Raw genomic sequence first — 21470 nt, 5'->3', positions numbered from 1 at the left:
CTGCTTGAGATTCTCTCTCTCTCCCCTCTCTGCACCACCCACGCTGCCCCACAGCTCGCACGCACGCTCTTTCTCTAAAATAAATAAGTCTAAAACAACAACAAAAAACATGCACTTTAATAAATTTGTAAAACTTTGAATAGTAAGTTCCTACTTTTTAGGATCTCCTTTCCTTCTTTGTCTTTGAAAACTCAGCTCCTTGAGTATAAAATGTGTTAATTTTACTAATTCACAGAGAATTACATAATATCAATATAAATTACTATATTTGTCAGGTCATCTGCAATACCTGTTTATCATTAAATATCAGTTTTTGCCAAGATATGCTATAACTGAATGACTTCCTTTTCCTTCAAGTCTTTAAAATTAGCATACCTGACTGACTAATGAAAAAGCAAACATCATCTCGAAAAACTGGCGTGTTCCTATCCAGGAAATCACTGGCGAGCTCCACCATAACAGGCAACTCAGTCAGCTCTTCAAGAACTTGACGTGTCTGCACAGAAAAGATGACTTGGTCATATCACCTGACTTCAAATACTCTATTCTCACAGGACTATTTGGATTCAGTGTACACTTTTTATTTTTTCTGATTACAAAAATGATACACATGCATTCTTAGAAAATATAAACAATACCTATTAAAGCATAAAAAATAATCAAAATCCCACCAGCCAGGATATAAGCACTGTTAACATTTTAGTACAAGTCTCTCTGGATAGTTATCAATGCATGTATTCTTAAAAGCAATACACCTACACAAATAAACTGTCTCGAGAAGTAGAAAAAGCACTGTTCTGAGTTAGCTTGTATATTATTTTTAACTTCCCAATTTCTAATCTTGAAATGACAATTCATACAATACCAAGTCACTGAGAGATTTCAAATGAGATAACCACAGGTATATAAACACCCCGTGAAAAATTAAACACTTCAAAAGTACTATGTATTCGGGAGCCTGGGTGGCTCAATCATGAAGCGTCTGCCTTCAGCTCAGGTCATGATCTCAGGGTCCTGGGATCGAGCCCCGCACTGGGCCCCCTGCTCCGCGGGAAGCCTGCTTCTCCCTCTCCCACTCCCCCTGCTTGTGTTCCCTCTCTCGCTGTGTCTCTGTCAAATAAATAAATAAAATCTTTTTTAAAAAAATACTATGTATTCATAAATTAGTAGTTTCCAAAAAAAGTCAATACACTTTAGAACTCTTGTTTAAGAAAGCCCACTATTTCTAAATTTTGTAGGATGGAGGATGAAGTAGGGGGTAGTATGCTTCTATTCAAACAGCACCTTAGCATTTTTTTTTTTTACTAATTTCCATTCTAATTCAATTCCTTTTACTCTAAATGTGAAAATTAAACAATAGAAAAAAATAAATTTTAGGCAGCAAAAATTTTAGGCCCTACAGATGCATACATTTCGTTGTAGTGGAGATCACAAGCTTCTTTAGGCAAAGGGCCCCACTCATCTCTTGCCCCATCACTGCATTCCTCCTTCACCGGAGTAAAGAACATATAGGTTTCCTTACTTCATATCCCTTTAACTTTCTTGTCCACAAAAGTAAACTAAAATGGTTTTATTCTATAACTTTGGTTTGGCACTTTTTAACAACGTTATAACATCACTTACAGAAAGTCTTCAAAGATAAAATCTTATTTTTAACTAATCTTTTCCATTGCTGTATTTTACTTAATTAATTATACATAAATAAGTTACTGACCCTAAAATGCTGGATGTTTTTCCTCAAACAAACAAAAATCAAACTCTACTGCCTCATTTACAATATAAATGTTACACTGAAATTATATTCTTCAAAATAAAAAGAGAAAGATAACAATCTAGCAACTTACCAGATATTTTAAAATATACCCCACAAAAGTAATCTCAAGGTATCTGTGCTAATAAATGTCTTTTTCTTTCAGTGGAAGCAACTCTTTATAAATACACAGCATGACATATTTGCATCTTAAAAGAATATACTGTTAAAAATTCTATTGTATGTCACTGTAAAAACTGAGAGACAAATAACATTTTGAAAAGCAAACTATACTTAGAATGATTTTAGCTGATTGTTATTCTTCAGGATACATATATTAAAAAAGCATTTATGCATATGTGTCATTCACTTTGGAGTCCACCAAAAAAACACAAAAAAAAACCAAAAACCAGATAGAATAGAACTGACGACACTATTTTGTATGATAAACCCCAAAGGGACTTCTAATGTTTGTTAACTATAGTAGTCTCAGCATCTACCAAAAAACAAAACAAAACAAACCTTACATTTTCTCAAATTTCATAATTGGAGAATTCTAACATAGCATACACTTTCTGCCCTAAAATTCAGGTTTAGCATTAGATGAAACATTTAATCATTTTTTTAAATTTCTGAATAGAGGGCTCACTCTGTAACAACAGATCTAAGCTACCAGGGAACTGGCCAATCCCTTCATTTACACTCATGTCTTTATTTTTTTTCCCCATGTTTGAAACAAGCACTTTCTTCTTCTTTTTTTTTTTTTAAGATTTTATTTATTTATTTGACAGAGCGAGAGAGCACAAGCAGGGGGAGCAGCAGAGGGAGAGGGAGAAGCAGGCTTCCCGCTGAGCAGGGAGCCCAATGCGGGATCATGACCTGAGCCGAAGGCAGACGCTTAACTAAGACTGAGCCACCCAGGCACCCCGAAACAAGCACTTTCTTAGAACTCTCCCCTTCAATACTGCCTAGACTTTCCTTTTTAGACCATGTGATCTGAGAAGTGGGTGGGTTAGAGAACTGAGATGCAAGGGCTGGACAACCACCCAGTTTCCACCACTAGTTACATGACTGGCTCCCACAAGTGCAGATCATAGATATTTTTGCCCCCAAATCACTATGTCATAAACTTTGGAATCAACTCTAGAAGTAGAAACTGAATGTGTAAGGGTCTTCTGTACTTACGGGAGTTGACCACAACAGCATTATAAATGGTGTCTTGATAAGAAAACTATATCTGGATCCTGATTTATTGGACTAAAAGACCATTATACTCCTAAGCTTCTGCACTGAAAACCAACATACATCTTTGATACAGAATATCAGCTTCCCAAAAATTAATTCAAAATGGATTAAAGACTTAAATGTAAGGCCTGAAACCAGGGACTTCCCAGAAAAAAACAAAGGAACAAAGTTCTTGACATGGGTCTTGGTGATGATTTCTTGGATATGACACCTAAAGCATAAGCAACAAAATAAAAAATAAAAAGGTGGGATTACATCAAACCACGGCAAAAGAAACCAACAAAGTGAAAAGTCACAATACAGAACAGGAAAAAATACTTGCAAACCATGTATCTGGTAAGGAACTAATATCCAAAACATATAAAGAACTCATACAACTGAAAAAAACAACCCAATTAAAAAATGGGCAAAAGACCTGAATATACATTTCCCCAAAGAAGATATACAAACAGCCAACAGGTACATGAAAAGATGCTCAACATCACTAGTCATTAGGGAAATGCAAATTAAAACCACAATGCGGTATCTCCTCATGTCTGTTAGCATAGCCATCATCAAAAAGACAAGAGATTAACAAACGCTGGTGTAGATGTGGAGAAAAGGGAACGCCTGTGCACTCTTGGTGGGAATGTAAATTGGTGCAGCCACCATGAAAAACACTATGGAGGATCCTCAAAAGATTAAAAATAGAATTACCATATGATCCGGCAATTCCATTTCTGGGAGTATATCCAGAAGTAAACAAAACACTAACTTGGAAAGGTATCTGCACCCTCATGTTCATTGCAACATTATTCACAAAAGCCAAGACACAAAAACAACTTAAGTGTCCCTAATTGCTGAATGGATAAAGAAGCTATGGTGTACACACACACACACACACACAGGAATATTATTCAGCCATGAAAAATGAGGAAATCCTACCATTTATGACAACACGGATGGATCTGAGGGCGTTTTACTAAGTGAAATAAGTATCACAGACAAAAACATATACTGTATGATTCCCTTATATGTGGAATCTAAAAAACAATACAAAACAAAAACAGACTCATAGAAAAAGGGATCAGACTTGTGGTTACTAGAGGTAGGGGTGGGGGGAGGGGGGATTGGAGGAAGGTGGTAAAAGGTACAAACTTCCAGTTATAAGATAAACAAGCACTAGAGGTGTAATGTACGACATGAAGATTATAGCGAACACTGCTGCAGGATATATAGGAAAGCTGTTAAGATGGTAAATCCTAAGAATTCTCACCACAGAGAAAAATTTCTTTCCTTTATTCTATTGTTTTTCCTGTACCTCTATGAGAAGATGGATGTTAACTGAACCTATTGTGGCCATCATTTCACAATGTATCTAAGTTGAACCATCAAGCTATAGGTCTTAAACTTAGACAATGATGTCAATTATTTCTCAGTAAAACTAGAAAAAAATCTAAATAATTTTTTTTTTTAATTTAGCTTCCAAAAATATAAAGAACAAAGTCTGACAAGAAGCAGACTTCCTTCATTTGCAGAAATGTGCCTACCAAGTAAAATCCTGTTGAGGTTCATACATGTTACCAGCCATCTGTCTGAGCCAAGAAAATAATGATAACCAAACCTAATGACTGCTCCTACAGAAAAACTTTCCCAATCTTTGCCTTCCATGAAGTCACTGCAGGTCTACCTGTATATCTAAAGATCTCTCTAAAGCAAATCTTCCATTGATAAATAATTCCAAGCAGCTATATTAACATTTCTGCCCCAACCTTCCTGATTTTTGTCTTAGCAACATAACAAGGTAACATCATGTTTTAAGAAAGCATAATTTTACATGGTGTGTTACAGACACCTTCTGATACCCAACATCAAACAGTTAAAATCTTAAGAAGCCACTTACTGCTACACCAGCATGGTAACTTGTCCCACAGGCAATAAGAATCAAACGCCGACACCTCTGGATCTCCTTAATGTGATCCTTCAAACCGCCCAAATTCACTGAAATAAAAGTTTGTGAATATAATTATTTAGGAAAGAACCACAGGAAATAGGTAATCACTTTTCGTGAGTGTCTACTGCCAATCTGGGAAACAACAGTACCATTTTAAAGAATTATACATGGTTTTGAAAACTAAATTAAACTGTCCGACCCAAACTTGTAACTAACCTTACTCACCCCCTTCCAGGCCCACACACCTACAGTTTTTATCTCACTCTACCTTGTCTGGTCATTTTTCCATTCCTCTCTTTAGATTACAATTTATCTCAATGGCAAAACCACAGGGGCACAGACGAGAGAACACTAGGTGCTAATGGCTGGAGGTGGGGAAGGGACTGACCACAAAGGGGCACAGGGGGTATGGAAGGCAATGGAACTGTGCTTCATCTTGGCTGCTGTGGAGGTTAGGGTTATGATCACGTGGTGGAGGTTTGTCAAAACTTATAGAATTATACACCAACAATGGTGAATTTTATTATACCTGATTATATCTCTTTAAGCTACCTGGGAAAAAACGGACTTAGTTACATTCATTTCCCACATGAACAGTGTTCCCCCTACCCCCAGAACAGTGCTCTGAACACAAGAAAAACCCCCTCTCCTTTCAGTCTTTCCCATCTCAGTAAATGCCACCCCCAGGAACCAGATGGCAGTGCCCTCAACTGCTCCTATCCCTCTCTACAACCACCCCAAAGGTCCTGTGAGCGCGCCTTCCAAGGGGGACTCTAACGCCATCATGTAGTCCAACATCTCCGCCCCGGACCAGAGCAACACTCTCCTAACTACTCTCTCTTCTATCCCCGCCTCTTAGAGCCTGTCCTCCACACACAGCCTGAATAAAATCATCTTTTAGAATGATTCTTTAAAAACATTAAATGAGGGGTGCCTGGGTGGCTCAGTCATGAAGCGTCTGCCTTCGGCTCAGGTCATGATCCCAGGATCCTGGGATCGAGCCCCGCATCGGGCTCCCTGCTCCGCGGGAAGCCTGCTTCTCCCTCTCCCACTCCCCCTGCTTGTGTTCCCTCTCTCCCTGTGCCTCTGTCAAAACATAAATAAAAATCTTTAAAAAATAAATAAATAAATAAAAATAAAAACATTAAATGATCTCAAAACCTTCCAATGAGTCTGTCCTCTTTCTGTCCCTATGGCTATTTATGGGTTCTTCTAAGGGCATCTTGTGTAAAAATACTTCAACACAAGGCTTGTTTTCTACCTGTGAGAAATTTTCATTCAACATCCATTTACTAATATTTCCTGAGCACCCACCAAGTGAATATACTTCCAAGGCACTGTGTGGCTTGTCTGAGAAGACAGACATGCACGCCCCCAGGGCAGCATCCTCCTGCCTCTGACACACCCTCCATCTGTCTATTCTGCCCCTGCTGTCTCCCCACACTTTTTTCTACCTTCATTGGTCATAATATAAAACCAAAGCATATGTTTTGCTTTTTATTTTTCTGAGTCACTTTATGGTCTCCCTTTTAAATTTCAATACTAAGAGGGCATATTATATCTCTCTATTTTTTAAAAAATCAGCAAAGTAAAAAATAAAACAACCACAAAAAGCTTCAGCAGCTTCCCAAACAACTTAGAATAAAATCTAAACTCCTTATTATGTCTTCAAGTGCCCACATGCCCTGTCTCCTGCTTAACTCTGACCTTATCTCCTAGTACTGTCCCTCCCACCCAAGCACTGCAGCCAGACTAGCCTTCTTGCTGTTCTTCCCTTGACCAAGCGCACCCCTGCCTATAGTATTCTTCCACAGACCTTGGCATGTACTGCAAAGGTCTGGGAAGAAAGCAAACAATATTAAGAGGCTGGGTGAAAGTCATGCAATGGCAAATCAGTTTGGAGATGACTCAGTATAAAAGCAGACAATCGGAGAGACGTGTATTTCAGATGATGACCAAGAATGACAGGAAGTAAGATGGTGAGATTAGCTGGGTGACAACTATTTCCCTAAAAACCAGCAAATTCCCTACTAACTGAAGGAGGTTTGAGGTAGTTCTGAATGGAGTCATCCAAGGTCTGAATGGATGATGCTTTCGAGAAAAGCCTAATTCTGATAAGGTGGGCCACAGCTACTAGAAGCAGCAAGAGGGTGCCCGGGTGGCTCAGTCGGTTAATGGTCTGCCTTTGGCTCAGGTCATGATCCCAGGGTCCTGGGATCGAGCCCCACATCGGGCTCCCTGCTCAGTGGGGAGTCTGCTTCTCCCTCTCCCTCTCTCCCTCCCCCCGCTTTCTTCCTAATAAATAAAAAAAAAATTTAAAAAAAAAACAAAAATAGAAGCAGCAAGAGCGCCCAGAGGACAGGAGCAGGGATGGAGCATGTTCAGGAACACTGCTGAATACCAGAGGCTAGTCTGGCTCCACAAATGATCAGCAATGTGACCTCTGGCAAGACGATCAAACTGACAGAGCGTCAATTTCCTTAACAATAAAAAAAGATAACAGCTATCCTGTTTGTATTATAGAATGTTTATGAAGGAGGTAACATCGATAAAAGTGCTTTTTAAAATTCTGAACTTCTGAAAGTTTATCTGTCTTCCCTTGTGAAATAAATCCTTTTCCGGATCTTTCTTCCATAAATACCATAGGTGGCCCTTACTGCTGCTCTCCCAGTTCTTCCGGCTCAACGGCCTTTAACAGCCCCCTCTTCCCACATCCGCAGATACACGTCCTGCTTCTCTTCTCCCCTTCCCCATCGCTTCAGCCCAGACAGGACAACATCCTAAGTGGCAACTGCATCTCAAGCTTCCCAAAGAGAGGACCAGGTCTCACTACTCTTGGAATTTACAGTGCCCAGAACAATCCCTGCTACATAGCAAGTGCCCAATAAAGGTTTTCTGAAGTGAAAAGAAGTTAAATGTTTTTAATGATACACTGGAGGACATCCCCCCCTCCAGCAAAATCATGCTAATACTCCTTTAACTGACAATTTTCAATTGTGACTTTCTAGCCAGTTTTTACATTTTTTATAACCACCTTATTAAGATATGTCATACACCATAAATTCACCCTTTTGAAGTGTACGATCAGTGGTTTTCAGTATATTCGGAGTTGTGCAACCATCACCACTATCTAATTTTAGACCATTTCATCACCTGTCCCAAACCCCACAGCCATTAGCATCACTCTCCACCCCCGTCCCCTCAGCCTCTGGCAACCATTAGTTATTATCTCCCCTTTTTTGTTGCGGTAAAATATACGTAGCATAAATTTAACATTTTAACAATTTTTGAGTGTACAGCTCCATGGCATTAGGCACATTCACACTGGTGTGCAACCATCACTACCATCCGTCCCCAGAACTTTTTTCATCTTCCCAAACTGAAACCCTACACTCATTAAATGACTCCCTCTTCGTCCCCTCTCCCTGCCCCTGGCAACCACTCATCGACCTTCTGTCTCTACGTCTCTGACGACTCTAGGTGCACCTCACTTCAGTGGAATAATATACGGGAAGGCTTGTAAGAGGGCACCGCTGGCGGCTGGCAGCCACCGTTTTCTGTGAAGCTATCAAGGACACTGAGCTTTCAGGCTGCTGAGGCCAAACCCCGCAGGAGGCTCCGAAATAACAATGTGAATTTAATTACCAGTATAGTCATCAAAGTTGACTCTTCCTCTCATCGTGTTCACAACGGACTCTGGCTGCTCAAAAATTTCCTTCTGCATAAATGAACTGAAGTTGCCTGAAGTAACATAAATTATATCATTAATTTATGTAATTAAGAAATCTGTACCAACTAAAGTCTACCTTCTGTGACATAATCTCAGTAAATGAAACAGAGCTCATGCAACAGAGTACAATATTCACATATGACATTTTGCCCTATGTGAAGAAAAATGAGGAAAACGCGCTTTCTTAACTTCATACCTAAAATATGCAGTTAGAACAAAACAGAGGAGGGGTACAGACTAAGTTTGAGTCAGATCTAGGTTCAAATTATGGTTCTATCCTTGAACACCTAAATGGCTCTAGGGAAATTCCTTCATCTGTAAAATAAGAACAGCAACTATTTCATAGCACTGTAGTGTGTTAATATAGGAGAGACGTGACATGTAGCAGTTATGCAATAAATGTTAGCTTTTAGCCCACCTCAACCCCATCAGAAAGGAGAATAAAAATCATGACCGCAAATAATCTTAACAGTTAACAACAGCAAACACTATGTAGGCCTAAGTGTGTCAGGCACTGTTCTGAAGGCTCTATACATAAATTAGCTCTCTTCATCCTCAAAACAACCTTAATGAGGCAGGTCCTATTATCCCCATTTATTTATATATGAGAAAACTGAAGCACAGAAAGAATAAGAGAGGAATAAAGAACAGAACACAAACCATGCTTATAAAGTATCTTAAAAATATCAACTACTATTTAAACAATAAATCTCTTTTTTAATGTTAGAAACAACAAACCACGAATTAGTTTGAAGAACTACTTTAAGACCAGCAGGTAATTTTTCCAAAGAATCATCCCTTTTCCTGGGGTTCTCCCCTCACTAATCGTGTGGAAGATTTCAGTCAACACTGTGTCACCAGATTCCTACACTACCACAGCAAGTAGAAGGTCTCCTTTCCATTAAGAACACCAAGCTACCACATGACAAAAACTTTCACCCTTCATGATCTGCTGGAGTTCCATCTGGAGGGTCTGCACAGCTCGTCCAGGGTGGTCTCCTGCAGTTCGTTTAATCCGATGGATAGAAAGACGGCCGTCCACCACCGCTGCAACATCGTCATCTTCAAGAAAGATGACACGATTGGTATGTTCTATGACGGCGCTATAAAATGTTCAAGAAGATATTACAATCAATAATCAAGGATGATTATTATAAATAAAACTATCATTAGGACACACGGACCAAGTTTAAATACAAACTTGGGACACCTGGGTGCTCAGTCAGTTGAGCATGTGACTCTTGATTTCGGCTCAGGTCATGATTCAGGGTCGTCCCGCACTCAGCGGGGATTCTGCTTGAGATTCTCTCTCTCTCTCTCAAATAAATAAATAAATCTTTAAAAATAATATAAAATAAAAAATACAAATCTATCATCCTGCAGTATCTCTGATCACTTTCTGGTTACCAAAGCCATTCCCTACAGGGCAGTGGGCAGTGACTGTGGACAATGAACAAAAGGATCTCTGTGCAGCACCCTAAACCAAATTAGACTCGATCAAATCAGAAACCGTGGCTATTTCCTCCTCATTCTATCCCGAAAATCCTTCAATTTTAACTCCTAAATATTTCTCAAAGCCTCTCTCTATGTCCACGACCACAAGCCAGTTCAAGCTACCATCAGCTCTTGGCTGAACTACTGCAGCAACCTGCTAACTTATCCAACCACAGTCCCCCCTCCATCCATTCTCTGTTTCTGCCAAAATGAGTACCAACAGGTAACTCAAACCAACATTTCTCTCACCCAACAAACCACTTAATGGCTTTCCTTTGGCTTTTCTGAAAACAACAAAACACTTTAACACACCCTACCTACTTCCCTAGCCTCCTCTCCCACCAAACTTTCTCTGTTCCAGCCATACTCACACCCATCCCGAGCCTTCACAGACTGATCTGCAGAAAATGTTCCTCCCTCTACCTCTTCACCTAACTCCTAACATCTCCTTACCTCTCAAGTGTCACTCCCTTAAAGAAATTCACCCATAGGAGGGTAAGTCACCCTGTTACAGGCATTCTGTCGCTCTTGTCACAGTTGGAATTCTATACTTGTATGATTGATTAAAATTTGTCTTCTCCATTAAGGAAAAGCTCCTCAAGGACAAGTGTCTATAATATATATACATATATATCTTTTTTTTGAGATTTTATTTTTTTGGAGTAATCTCCACCCCCAACGTGGGACTCGAACTCACAACCCTGAGATCAAGAGTCACAGGCTCCACTGACTGAGCCAGCCAGGCCCTCCTCGGACAAGTATATTTTTATTTTTACTCACAATTATCTCCTAAGCCTAGCACATGGCTTTGCTCAGAATGTTCAATATGAACGTATGAGTGAATGACAAAAGGATGATAAGCTTCGCAATTTCCAGTTTATTAAAGCCATAACAGTCAATTCTGTAACAAACCTACTTAATGACAACAATGATACATCCTAGCACTGACTACACTCCTGCAAAGATTAGGAAACAGTGAAGCTTATTCTCCCACAGAGATGATGCATTCCCGGCAGTCCTAAGCTACGACACTTTCTCATCTTCAGATCCCCTCACTTTCAGGCACAACGAAGGACTCAAATGCTTGCTGGCAACTTGATTCCACTCGATCCTCATCACTGTTAGTATTCCATTTATAAATGCATCTAAGCATCCCACGGTATTTCTCGCTCTAAATGTCTTAGTCTAGTACTATTTCTTTTATAAAAATGATTATGTTGCAAATTACTTCCTAATTAAAAAAGGCAAGTGTCTTTATTGGACTAAAACTATAATGGTTTAGCAAGCATACTGTAATTGGTGGGACACTAAGCCATTCTGTTCCCCAATCTAAAATCTCTCCTCCCCATAAAAACCTGGGTAAGGCTCCAGAAAGAAGAGGAAAAATAATACAAGAGCTCAGAGTAAATATGCAGGAACAAGTCTCAAGGACTGTTCTCTTTTCTCAGTAAACTGACCTACGGGCTTTGAATTGAGAGGAAAAGTATTCTTAGAACCCCATCTCCAAAAAGGACACCTACATTTTCCCTAATCGACAAAATTCTCCCACACGGGATGACTAGATAGGTACAAAATGACTTTTGGTTTCAGTAACATGAGAAGTTTTACTAAAATTTTCTGAACCAATGAAGGAAGCTCACCTCGCATCAGAAGCAAAGTAATATTCCACTGCCTTTTCTTCAACAGGGAAAAGGCAAGTTGTGCTGTCCACGCGAGAGAGATTGCAGCTTCCCTTCTTGTCCTTCCCTAGAGCACGGAGTTAACACAAATCAGCAATCATGTGGGAAACCATGGCCAATGTGTAAATAGACCTAATTTTCTATAAAATCAACAAAAAACCATAGCAACACAAAATAATTTCAGCAACTTTAAGATGCTAGGTTGATCACCTTATTTCCATGCAAAAAGCCAACAAGAACAACAGACACAAGGTGTAGAGTGAAACAGCAACTATCCAAGAGAGCATGGCAGGTAAGAGTGCTACATTACAAATTTTTAAAACAGAATATTTCTTTTCCAGGTAAAAGGCAAATAATTCACTAATATCACTCAAAGTATGTATCACCTAATTTTAATTTAACTTCATACAAAACTTGATAGAATACATATAAGTTTATGTAACTAGCTTATCATAAAAATTACATTAAAAATATCAAAATTGTGCAATGAATAAAATGAAGACTGATGGCATATTAATTTTTATTATCTTAAAACTCTAGATTTTAACAGTAAGTCAGCACAACAAATCAAGTTGTAGGCTACACTAATTCTGATTTCAAAACAAAACAAAGATACTTATAATTCTCTAACCATCATATACCATATGTGGCACCTACTGCTAAGGACCGGAAATATCATAAACCTAGAACCTCTTCTTTCTTAAAATTGGGTTTTCTTACATTTCTTTTAAATTAGGATAAAATACAGTCCTTCTACAATAATAATATCCTTTTAATCCTAGAACTTTAGAATTCTGGCAGCTCTATTTGTCAAGTCATGAATGAAGAATTTTTTTCCTTTTTGCTCATTTACAACAAAAGTCAAAACTGGAAAGCAAAGTGAAGTTTGACAAATTAGCCAAATATAGGGGGAGGAATCCATTAATTGAAGACTATATAAATGTCACAGAGACCAAAAAAAAAAAAAAGCACCTTTTTCTGAGATCAGGACATTTACAGACCTTGTAACTATGGACACAATGGCCAGAGGACACAATAAATATACTTGTAAAAATTCATATTGTATCTATCCTCTAAAATGCACGTCGAGAAAGACTTGCTTATAATGTACATCCAAAGTCCTCCACAATCGTGCTAGTATGATGTGTTTTAGACATGAAAATAAAACAGTTCTTTAGCTCTTTCCATCCAAATTCGATAGCAAAAAAAGGTATCACACTTTAAAAAATACGTATAAGATGACATCCTATGACTACAAAAAGAGAAAACAGATCGGTGTTTGCCAAGGCCTGGGTATGGGAACAAGGACTGGCTACAAGGCTCCAGCTGGAGGGAACTTTCATGGGGATGGAATTGTTCTGTACTTTGATCATGGTGGTTATACAACTGTTTGCACTTGACAAAACTCATGAAACTGCACATCAAAAAGAGTGAATTTTCCTGATGTAAAAAATTACATCAGGAATTAAAAAATATACAGAAGGATAGGCACCGATATTTTCAAAATAAATACAACCAGCTTTAAGTTATACAATGCCCTGATGGTGTCAAGTTTCACTACATTCCTTCTCCAGATATTTATTTTTCAAGTAACAAGGTATATTTTATTATTATACCTAAAAGGAATTAAGATATCATTGCCTATTTAAATGAAAAGAACATTACCACCTGATACCTATAGGACTGTTACAATCTATAAAATGTTTTGCCGTACATCGATTTTCTCATCTGATTTGAGTGGAACACAATCATTACCATCCCCCCCCCCCTTATTTTGTCAGTAGTTACACCTGGAGAAAATAGCAAAAATCTAAAAGCCCCCTTTAGACAGACTCTTCAATAAGAGGCTAAACTTTTGAAACTAAACTTTGCTGAGCCACACATTATCTACCTACTAGGAGCTAGAGAAATAAAGGTTACTAAAATGTAATTCATAATCTTAAAAAGATGTCTCATGTTAAGTTTTTCTTCTAACTTCTTAAGACCTTAGCCAACGTTTTTCCATTTTTTTTTTTCTAAGAGCAGCCTAAGAAAATGTACAAGGTAACATAAAAGTAATGTATTCAAGAGCAGGATTATTAACAGAAATCTGGAACTCTGGATCCAAAATCCTGTACTCTTACTGGTAAACTAGTTTTTCTTCTGAAAAGGGAAGGAGAGAGAGGGTAAGAAGAAATCCTAATATTTCATGACTGAAGGCTACATTAAGGAACAAACTTTCTGTTTTAGATAAAAGAGCTAAAGCAGCCACTATCTAAAGATGAACAGGTTTAGAGTCCTTTGCTAATTTTTTTTCAAGAAACCAAGAATTATACGTTAATAATATGGGTTTCAATTTTCTGAATTTACCACTCCCTTTTACTTGGAAATCTTTTAATGATAAGTAAATGAAAAGAGCATGCCATTTGTTTTCTGTCTAATTATATCAATAAAATGATCCAGAATTTGTATGGCTGAAAGTCCTATAAAGAAAAATAAACTTCAAACAAACAAAAAAAGATTCCAACTTCAAACAAGGCAATCAAGATGTTGAATGTAAATCTAAAAGTAAAATGTCATGCATAAAATAAAGATCATTTAAACGTAATTTAGTAAAAAGTTAGGATAAATTAAATAACTACCACTGAATTCAATCTACAACAGCCTAGCACACAATGCTCTTTTCCCAATCTAAACATCTTATTTATAATAATGTTATCTTACACGATTTTAATTAAAAAAAAACTTTATAATTTCAAATCTTAGAAATTTCAAAAAACAAAAGCGGTTTTCTAAATGCCAAAAGCAGACAGACAAAATATACTCTGCAAATTAGAAAAATGTCAAAATATGTTCCCCCATAAAAAAGCACATTTTTAGAGGCCCAGCACATTCATTCACTCCAAGAACAAAGAATTAGTAAAGAATGAACAAAAGAGGATAAGATTCCTCCCCATCCATGCAGAGTGCATTTCCCACCTCTTTCTCCCTGTGATCCCCACCGTGTGAATTTTGATCCAATCTGAGTCCTAGCTAAGGATATACAACAGAAAAAAATTCTCCTCGTCAGAGAAATCACAACAACAAATCCTTTTCATATCTAGACAGAACTATATACACATATGTGTGGATCTGACCAAAGAGGCATTTATTTCAATTTAATGAACACAATTCTTTAGATCTACTGCACTCAAATTTATAGTTTCCTCTTGGCATGACATAGGAAGAGTTTTTACCTGTTCTGTAGAGTATTGGAATGTGATCAGTAGAGAGTTTATGTTCACTTCGTACACCAATCAAAAGAGGGCTACCTCGTCTGTTAGTGCAAAATTACACAGAATTAAATCATTTTCATAAATAATGCACAAATATAAATTTTCATGAGCCAACACTCGTCAAATAATGCTTAAATTTTCCCTCTAAGCTCAACTTCAGGTATAACAAAAGAATAACATAAACACAATTTTTAAAAAATAGTAACAGGGTCAGCAGACTATGCTCCCGAGGCCAAGTCTATCTATTTTTGTTACACAAGAGTTTTACTGGAACACAGCCATGCTCTTTCTTTTCCCTATTTTCTATGGCTGCTTTCAGATACAACAGCAAAACTGTGGTGCTACAGAGGCCATATGGCCCAGAAAGGCTAAAATATTTACTCTCTGGCCCATTACAGAAAAGTCTGCCAATGCCTGTTCTAGAACAGTGTATTTGAAATGTTTCTCCTTTTTAAAATGTCAAACGGAACCTTCCTTTCAACTGTACACGGAATTCTGATGAATGTTTAGCACTTTCTCCTTAGCCACCTTGCCTTCATATTAAAAATAGCTCTTTCGGGGTGCCTGGGTGGCTCAACCGTTAAGCGACTGCCTTTGACTCAGGTCATGATCCCAGGGTCCTGGGATTGAGCCCCACATGGGGATCCCTGCTCAGCAGGAAGCCTGCTTCTCCCTCTCCCACTCCCCCTGCTTGTGTTCCCTCTCTCACTGTGTCTCTCTCTGTCAAATAAATAAATAAAATCTCTAAAAAAAAAAAACAGCTTTCTTGCCAAATATTAGGGCTTCTCACTGTCCTACTAAAAAGGACGTCATGATCAGGCCTAAACAGCTTCGCAAAAGTAATGATGGTACAATGATCTAGGAATCTTTTTAGAATATATACTTCCAAAAAATATGGAGAAAGTTAATGTTTGGGGCCTGAAACTAGAGAAAACTCAATATCCAAATTCACAAAGTAACCATGGTATCCCACTACAGATAAAAGGCCAGTTATAAATGCCAAAATATATTTGCTTTATTAACGGATTCTGTTAAATGGAAGAGTGGTGAAAAACGGACAAGGAAAAACATATGAAAATAAATATATTCACATGACGTCTCTGAGAAAGGGCAAGTCTTTACAGTGAAAGGGTAATCATTGTGTACAGAAAACACAACTTATAATTCAGATGTTTCAAAATACATAAAATTATTAGTCATCATTAAATTTGTATGTACCTTGTGCCAACTGCTTGGCCAGGAAAATGAACACTTTTAAATACCAGTGCAAAAGCACCTTCCTAGAGGGAAAAAAAATGCATTAGCAATATTTATTATAATCAATTATCAAATGTGAAATGCCTAAAACATATTGGCTTCAGCACAGAAATTTTTTGTTTACACGCTGCTCTTTGGCAGTAGGTTATAAACAAGTCTAAAATTTCGGTAGACACTTATTCCTGAGCTTTGGTGTATCCAAGACACACTTTTTAACCAAGCCCACTCTTGAAATATACTCAATAGATAATAGCTCCCCAGCAGACTATTTTGTACCTATTTCTCAACAGATACATCCTATCTCCCATACTATGCATTAGAATGCAGGGAAGAGAGAAAAGATTCCAAGCTCAATATCTAAAACCTATTCTCCGGTCCAGTGATTTTACACCACTGCTAACTTCCATGCTTGTTGACCTTGATACTGGAGATAAAAATATACACAACCACAATTATTAACATGCATATCATACCACCTCCTCAAACCAACCTCCTCAGGGACCGGGCCTAAGGCAATCAAGAGTGAATAAAAGAGGAACACGAGGTAGGAGAGAACACAGACTGGGTTATATAATGAGTAGAAACAAGAAAAGGCTGGAAAGGCACAGTACTCTGCCTTGAGTAAAGGGAAGGAACAGGCCTCTATCTTCTCCATCTTCCTGACTCATCCATTTGCTGCAGGTATCATCAGATTTGAGTAGAGGGAGGAAGTGAGGGTGAGACCTTCAGAAAGAAGTGAAGGGCTTTTAAATGGGAAAACTAGAGTTATGAATGGGGATGGGGGCAGAAATCACAATGCATTTGGACTTCTGTGGATCTTTGGTATCTTTAATCTTTAACTAGGACAACTGGGATGGGATCAAAAAGAAGGCCATTTTTTTCTTGGGCTGGGAAATACTTTACTACGGTGTCACGAGGCCAAGGAAAAGTCCCCATAAGGGAAAACGAGGAGCTGACTATACTGGCTCAGAGACATGCAGACATTATCCCAGGGTAGAGTGTGCATTTTACTGAAGCTACTCTTGTGCTAAGTTACTGACTGAAAAGAATACTTGAGTGAGTAGGAAGAAAGAGATGAATCCCGACTGTGTCTATCGTATTCATGTTTGGGTGGTATGTTTAGGTTTGTGTGTATGTGTGCGCGCACATAGCTTTTGGACAAACTCTTTGATTTTGGATTATTTTTAATTCCCATGACACTAACCTATAGTGAAAGAAGTAGAATTTTAAGTGTGTGGGAAGGAAGGGGGTCAATCAAACAGTCTCTCAAAATTATTCAAGCTGAATATTAATATATATATAGGAAATAAAAGCCAAAAATATTTAAGAAATTAGTATAGTTTCTGCTTATCTTAATTTTAAGAGTTTGTTGTGATTAACACTGGCAATAATTATAAAGTGTGGTTTAATACCAATTGTTGGATAACTCTCTCCACCAAGGTAGTAAAACTGATGTCTTGACTTTCCCGATTGTCATACATGTACTTAACAAGCTTGGCAATTGTCTCTGTGTCTGTTTCAGATTCAAAGTCATAGCCTTTGCTTTCCTGAAATTAGAAAGGGAAAAAAAAAATTGACACATTTAAGGAAATAGTCATGATATCCAAATCTTTTCTATAGAATTTTTTTCCTCAAAAATTTCACTAACCAATTTCTAATATTTTTTCAACACCATACCCCATTACCCATTGTTCAAAATTAAAGTCACCATCTAATCATAGTGTACCCAAAATGGTGAGGTATTTTGTGTAATTTTGAATATACACTTATAATTATATAAATCTATATATATGCCACATACAAATTAATAACATTTTAAATAATTAAAGTATAATATATAACAGTCACAAAACAATAATTCCATAATGAATATAATGATTCTTTTGTGGATAATGAAATTGCACTATCCAACACAATAGTCATTAGCTATAGTGGCTATTTTTTAAATTTTTTAAAGATTTTATTTATTTGAGAGAGCAAGAGTGAGAAAGAACATGGGGGGGGGGGGAGGGTAGAGGGAGAAGCAGACTCCCTGAGGAGCAGGGAACCCGACTTGGGGCTCCACGCAGGTCTCAATCCCAGGACCCTGAGATCATGACCTGAGCAGAAGGCAGCCGCTTAACGGACTGAGCCACCCAGGCGCCCCATATATATGGCTATTTAAATTTAAACTGATTAGGGGGCACCTGGCTGGCTTAGTCAGTAGAGCATGTGACTCTTACTCTCAGGGTTGTAAGTTTGAGCCCCACATTGGCTGCAGAGATTATTTAAAAATAGAATCTTTAGGGGCTCCTGGGTGGCTCAGTCGTTAAGCGTCTGCCTTCGGCTCAGGTCATGATCCCAGGGTCCTGGGATCGAGCCCCGCATCGGGCTCCCTGCTCCGCGGGAAGCCCACTTCTCCCTCTCCCACTCTCCCGCTTATGTTCCCTCTCTCGCTGTCTCTGACAAATAAATAAAAAATCTTAAAAAAATAAAAATAGAATCTTTAAAAATTTAATTTAAAAAAATAAAAATAAATTTAAACTGATTAAAATGAAATAAAATTTCAAATTTAGTTGCTCAGTCACAGCAGACCAATAACCACAGGTGGGTGTTGGCTACTATACTGGACAGCACAGATACAGGCTCCCAGCGCCGCAGAAATTTCCATTGGACAGCCCCAAGAGGCACTCATGAAGGTCATCACTATGACTATTACTATATAGTACATGGCTATTTAGGGCAGAGAAACTTCATTTAATCTGTCCTAATTCTTCTTATGTATCCCAGAATCTTTTAAAAATGATAAGGTCTCTCACAATGCAAAAGATGTCCTCCCCACCCCAAATTCCAATTTTATTCGAGTTTTGGGGTCATTTATAATAAAGCCAATAATTATTTCCTATTCACATAAGAAACAAAACTATTTCACTGTCAACAAAGACAAGTCCAGTAAACCACATACCCTTGTAACCATTATTTGATCATACCTAGATGGTGCTGCACATTTCAACAAACCACTTCACTGCTTTCATTAGAACTTTCTCAAAGCCTGTGTCTTTTTGGGTCACTTTACTTACCAAAAACTTTTTCAAGTCTTTGTAGTTGGTGATAATGCCATTGTGAATAACAATAAATTCTAAAAGAGATAAAAATTATTGATGACAAAAAATTATAGGCTGGTAAACATTATAAATAGCCAGTACTGTCAGATTTTTCTCAAGTCAAAAAATTTGTCACATGTTATAATTCCAAGTATAATCAAGTATCTTCTACTTTTCATTATCAGATCATCCTCGGGTAGATCAGCAGCATTATTTATGTGGTTTAGTGGAAGCACACAGTGCTGGGGACGTGGACATAGAGGGGAAATATAATAAACTGGGGTCTAGAGACATCAACTTCATTTGTGGCTAAACTACTAAACCCAATGTCACCATATGAAAGGGGCAAATTTCCTGGGCCTGTTTCTTCATTTGCAAAACAAGAAGGCTGAATTATATAACTATTACTCTCGCTTCTTTGTTCATTCATTTTTATGCATAAAAATTTCCTAAGTTTAAAGTGAAAGACTTTCAAACTAAAACAATTACCTGATTTACATTAAACGAGTTTAAGAACTGAAGTTAAAGAATAAGAAAAACCAGTTATTCAGATTTATAGTGAAATTTACTTAGGTGAGGTCCAGATAATTCTTAACATGTCAGATAAACTGATGTTAAAACAGTATTCCTAAATCAAATACATATGGAGTGGGATAATTTTCATCTTTTTTGATTAAATAACTGAAAAATATAAATGCAATATTTTAAATCCATGAGTTTATAATAATAAAAGAAACTCGTTCATCTTAGAACATTAGAACCACTTCATTTTTGAAAAATGGTAAATAAAGTGGAAAAAAAATCAAACATTTATCCTGCCTTTCCTATACATAATCTTTAAGTCTAGGTAACTAAGCAGTTAGATATGGAGAAGTTTCTCTTTATAGAAGTATGTGAGATAAGTGAAAAAGGAATGAGAGTATTTGACTATCACCATTTTACAAACCCCTAAAGAAATAATTAATGTTGGCAATGATCATCTATGGCCACTAATAATACAAAAAGAAAAATGCCCAAACATCATATACCTCCAGATGTAAATCAATACCATACCAATCTATAGTAAAGAGAAGAGATGGAGAAACATGGTAATGATACCATGGATGCATACAATTAGCAAGATCTAGACTGTAGGGAAACCTACAGGACAAACACCACAGTAATCTGCAAGGAAAAAGGAGACAAAGGGAGAGCTTCCAAAATAATCTGGGTGGAGGGGTTATAGAGAATATAATGGACTATGTATTAATAAATGTTAAAGCTGGGTGACAGACACATCTGGTTCTACATACTCTCTACTTGTGAATATGTCTGAAACTTTCCAGATTAAAAAAATTAAAAGAACAAAAGCATAAGAGCCTTCATTCTTCTCCCATTATTGACCCCTCTACAATCATTCCAAAGCATGTAGAATGTGTCCATACCATTATTTTTATCAGAGCGCTGGGGATGGCTATTGACAGGATTGGGTTCTCCATGTGTTGCCCAACGGGTATGCGCTATTCCAAGGTGTACATCAAATTCTATATCCAAGTCCATATCCTGTTGTTCTGAAGAATATGAAAAATTCCATTACTAAATCACGCTGTAGAGATAACGCGAGAAGGTATATTTAAATATAATTATTACAGTGCTGCTCACCTGAAATATACAATTATTGAAACTGACGATCAGCCATATTCAAAATAGTAATTAAAAGATTCAGGAGTTAATGCAGCTCAAATATTTAGGGCAAATGAATCCAATAACAACCAGGGAGATAAAGCAAATGTGATAAAGTACTAAGAACTGGTAAAACTAGATGAAGTATATGGGTGGTTAATGCACTATTCTTTCCACTTTTCTGAAGACTTGATAATTTTCAAACTGAAGGATTATGGACAAAAAAAGTTAATGTGATTTTTTTAATCTATATTTAATCTCTGACTTGAAAAAAAATCAGTACTGCTTTAACTAAACATGTAAAAATAAATTCACATTCTCAGTGCCATACAACCTTATGACTGCAATTTCTTTGGTCCTCAGTGAATGTAAACATATCTCAC

General features: G+C 37.4%; 1 protein-coding gene across 1 annotated transcript in view; it reads right to left on the bottom strand.

The window, feature by feature from the left end:
• The window catches only part of GFPT1 (glutamine--fructose-6-phosphate transaminase 1), a 53134-nt gene that overhangs the window by 12402 nt on the left and 19262 nt on the right, over positions 1–21470 (bottom strand). The window contains exons 4-13 of the mRNA XM_032410813.1: positions 20850–20975; positions 19402–19460; positions 17755–17889; positions 16304–16365; positions 15047–15126; positions 11793–11898; positions 9598–9761; positions 8574–8669; positions 4878–4975; positions 376–496 (exon numbers count right to left, since the gene is read on the bottom strand). Coding sequence (XP_032266704.1) covers positions 376–496; positions 4878–4975; positions 8574–8669; positions 9598–9761; positions 11793–11898; positions 15047–15126; positions 16304–16365; positions 17755–17889; positions 19402–19460; positions 20850–20975 — 1047 coding nt within the window. The remainder of the gene's footprint in view (positions 1–375; positions 497–4877; positions 4976–8573; positions 8670–9597; positions 9762–11792; positions 11899–15046; positions 15127–16303; positions 16366–17754; positions 17890–19401; positions 19461–20849; positions 20976–21470) is intronic.

Source organism: Phoca vitulina, unplaced genomic scaffold (assembly GCF_004348235.1).
Source record: "Phoca vitulina isolate PV1807 unplaced genomic scaffold, GSC_HSeal_1.0 scaffold12, whole genome shotgun sequence".
Taxonomy (NCBI): Eukaryota; Metazoa; Chordata; class Mammalia; order Carnivora; family Phocidae; genus Phoca; species Phoca vitulina.
This window is presented reverse-complemented; position numbering and strand designations above follow the sequence as displayed.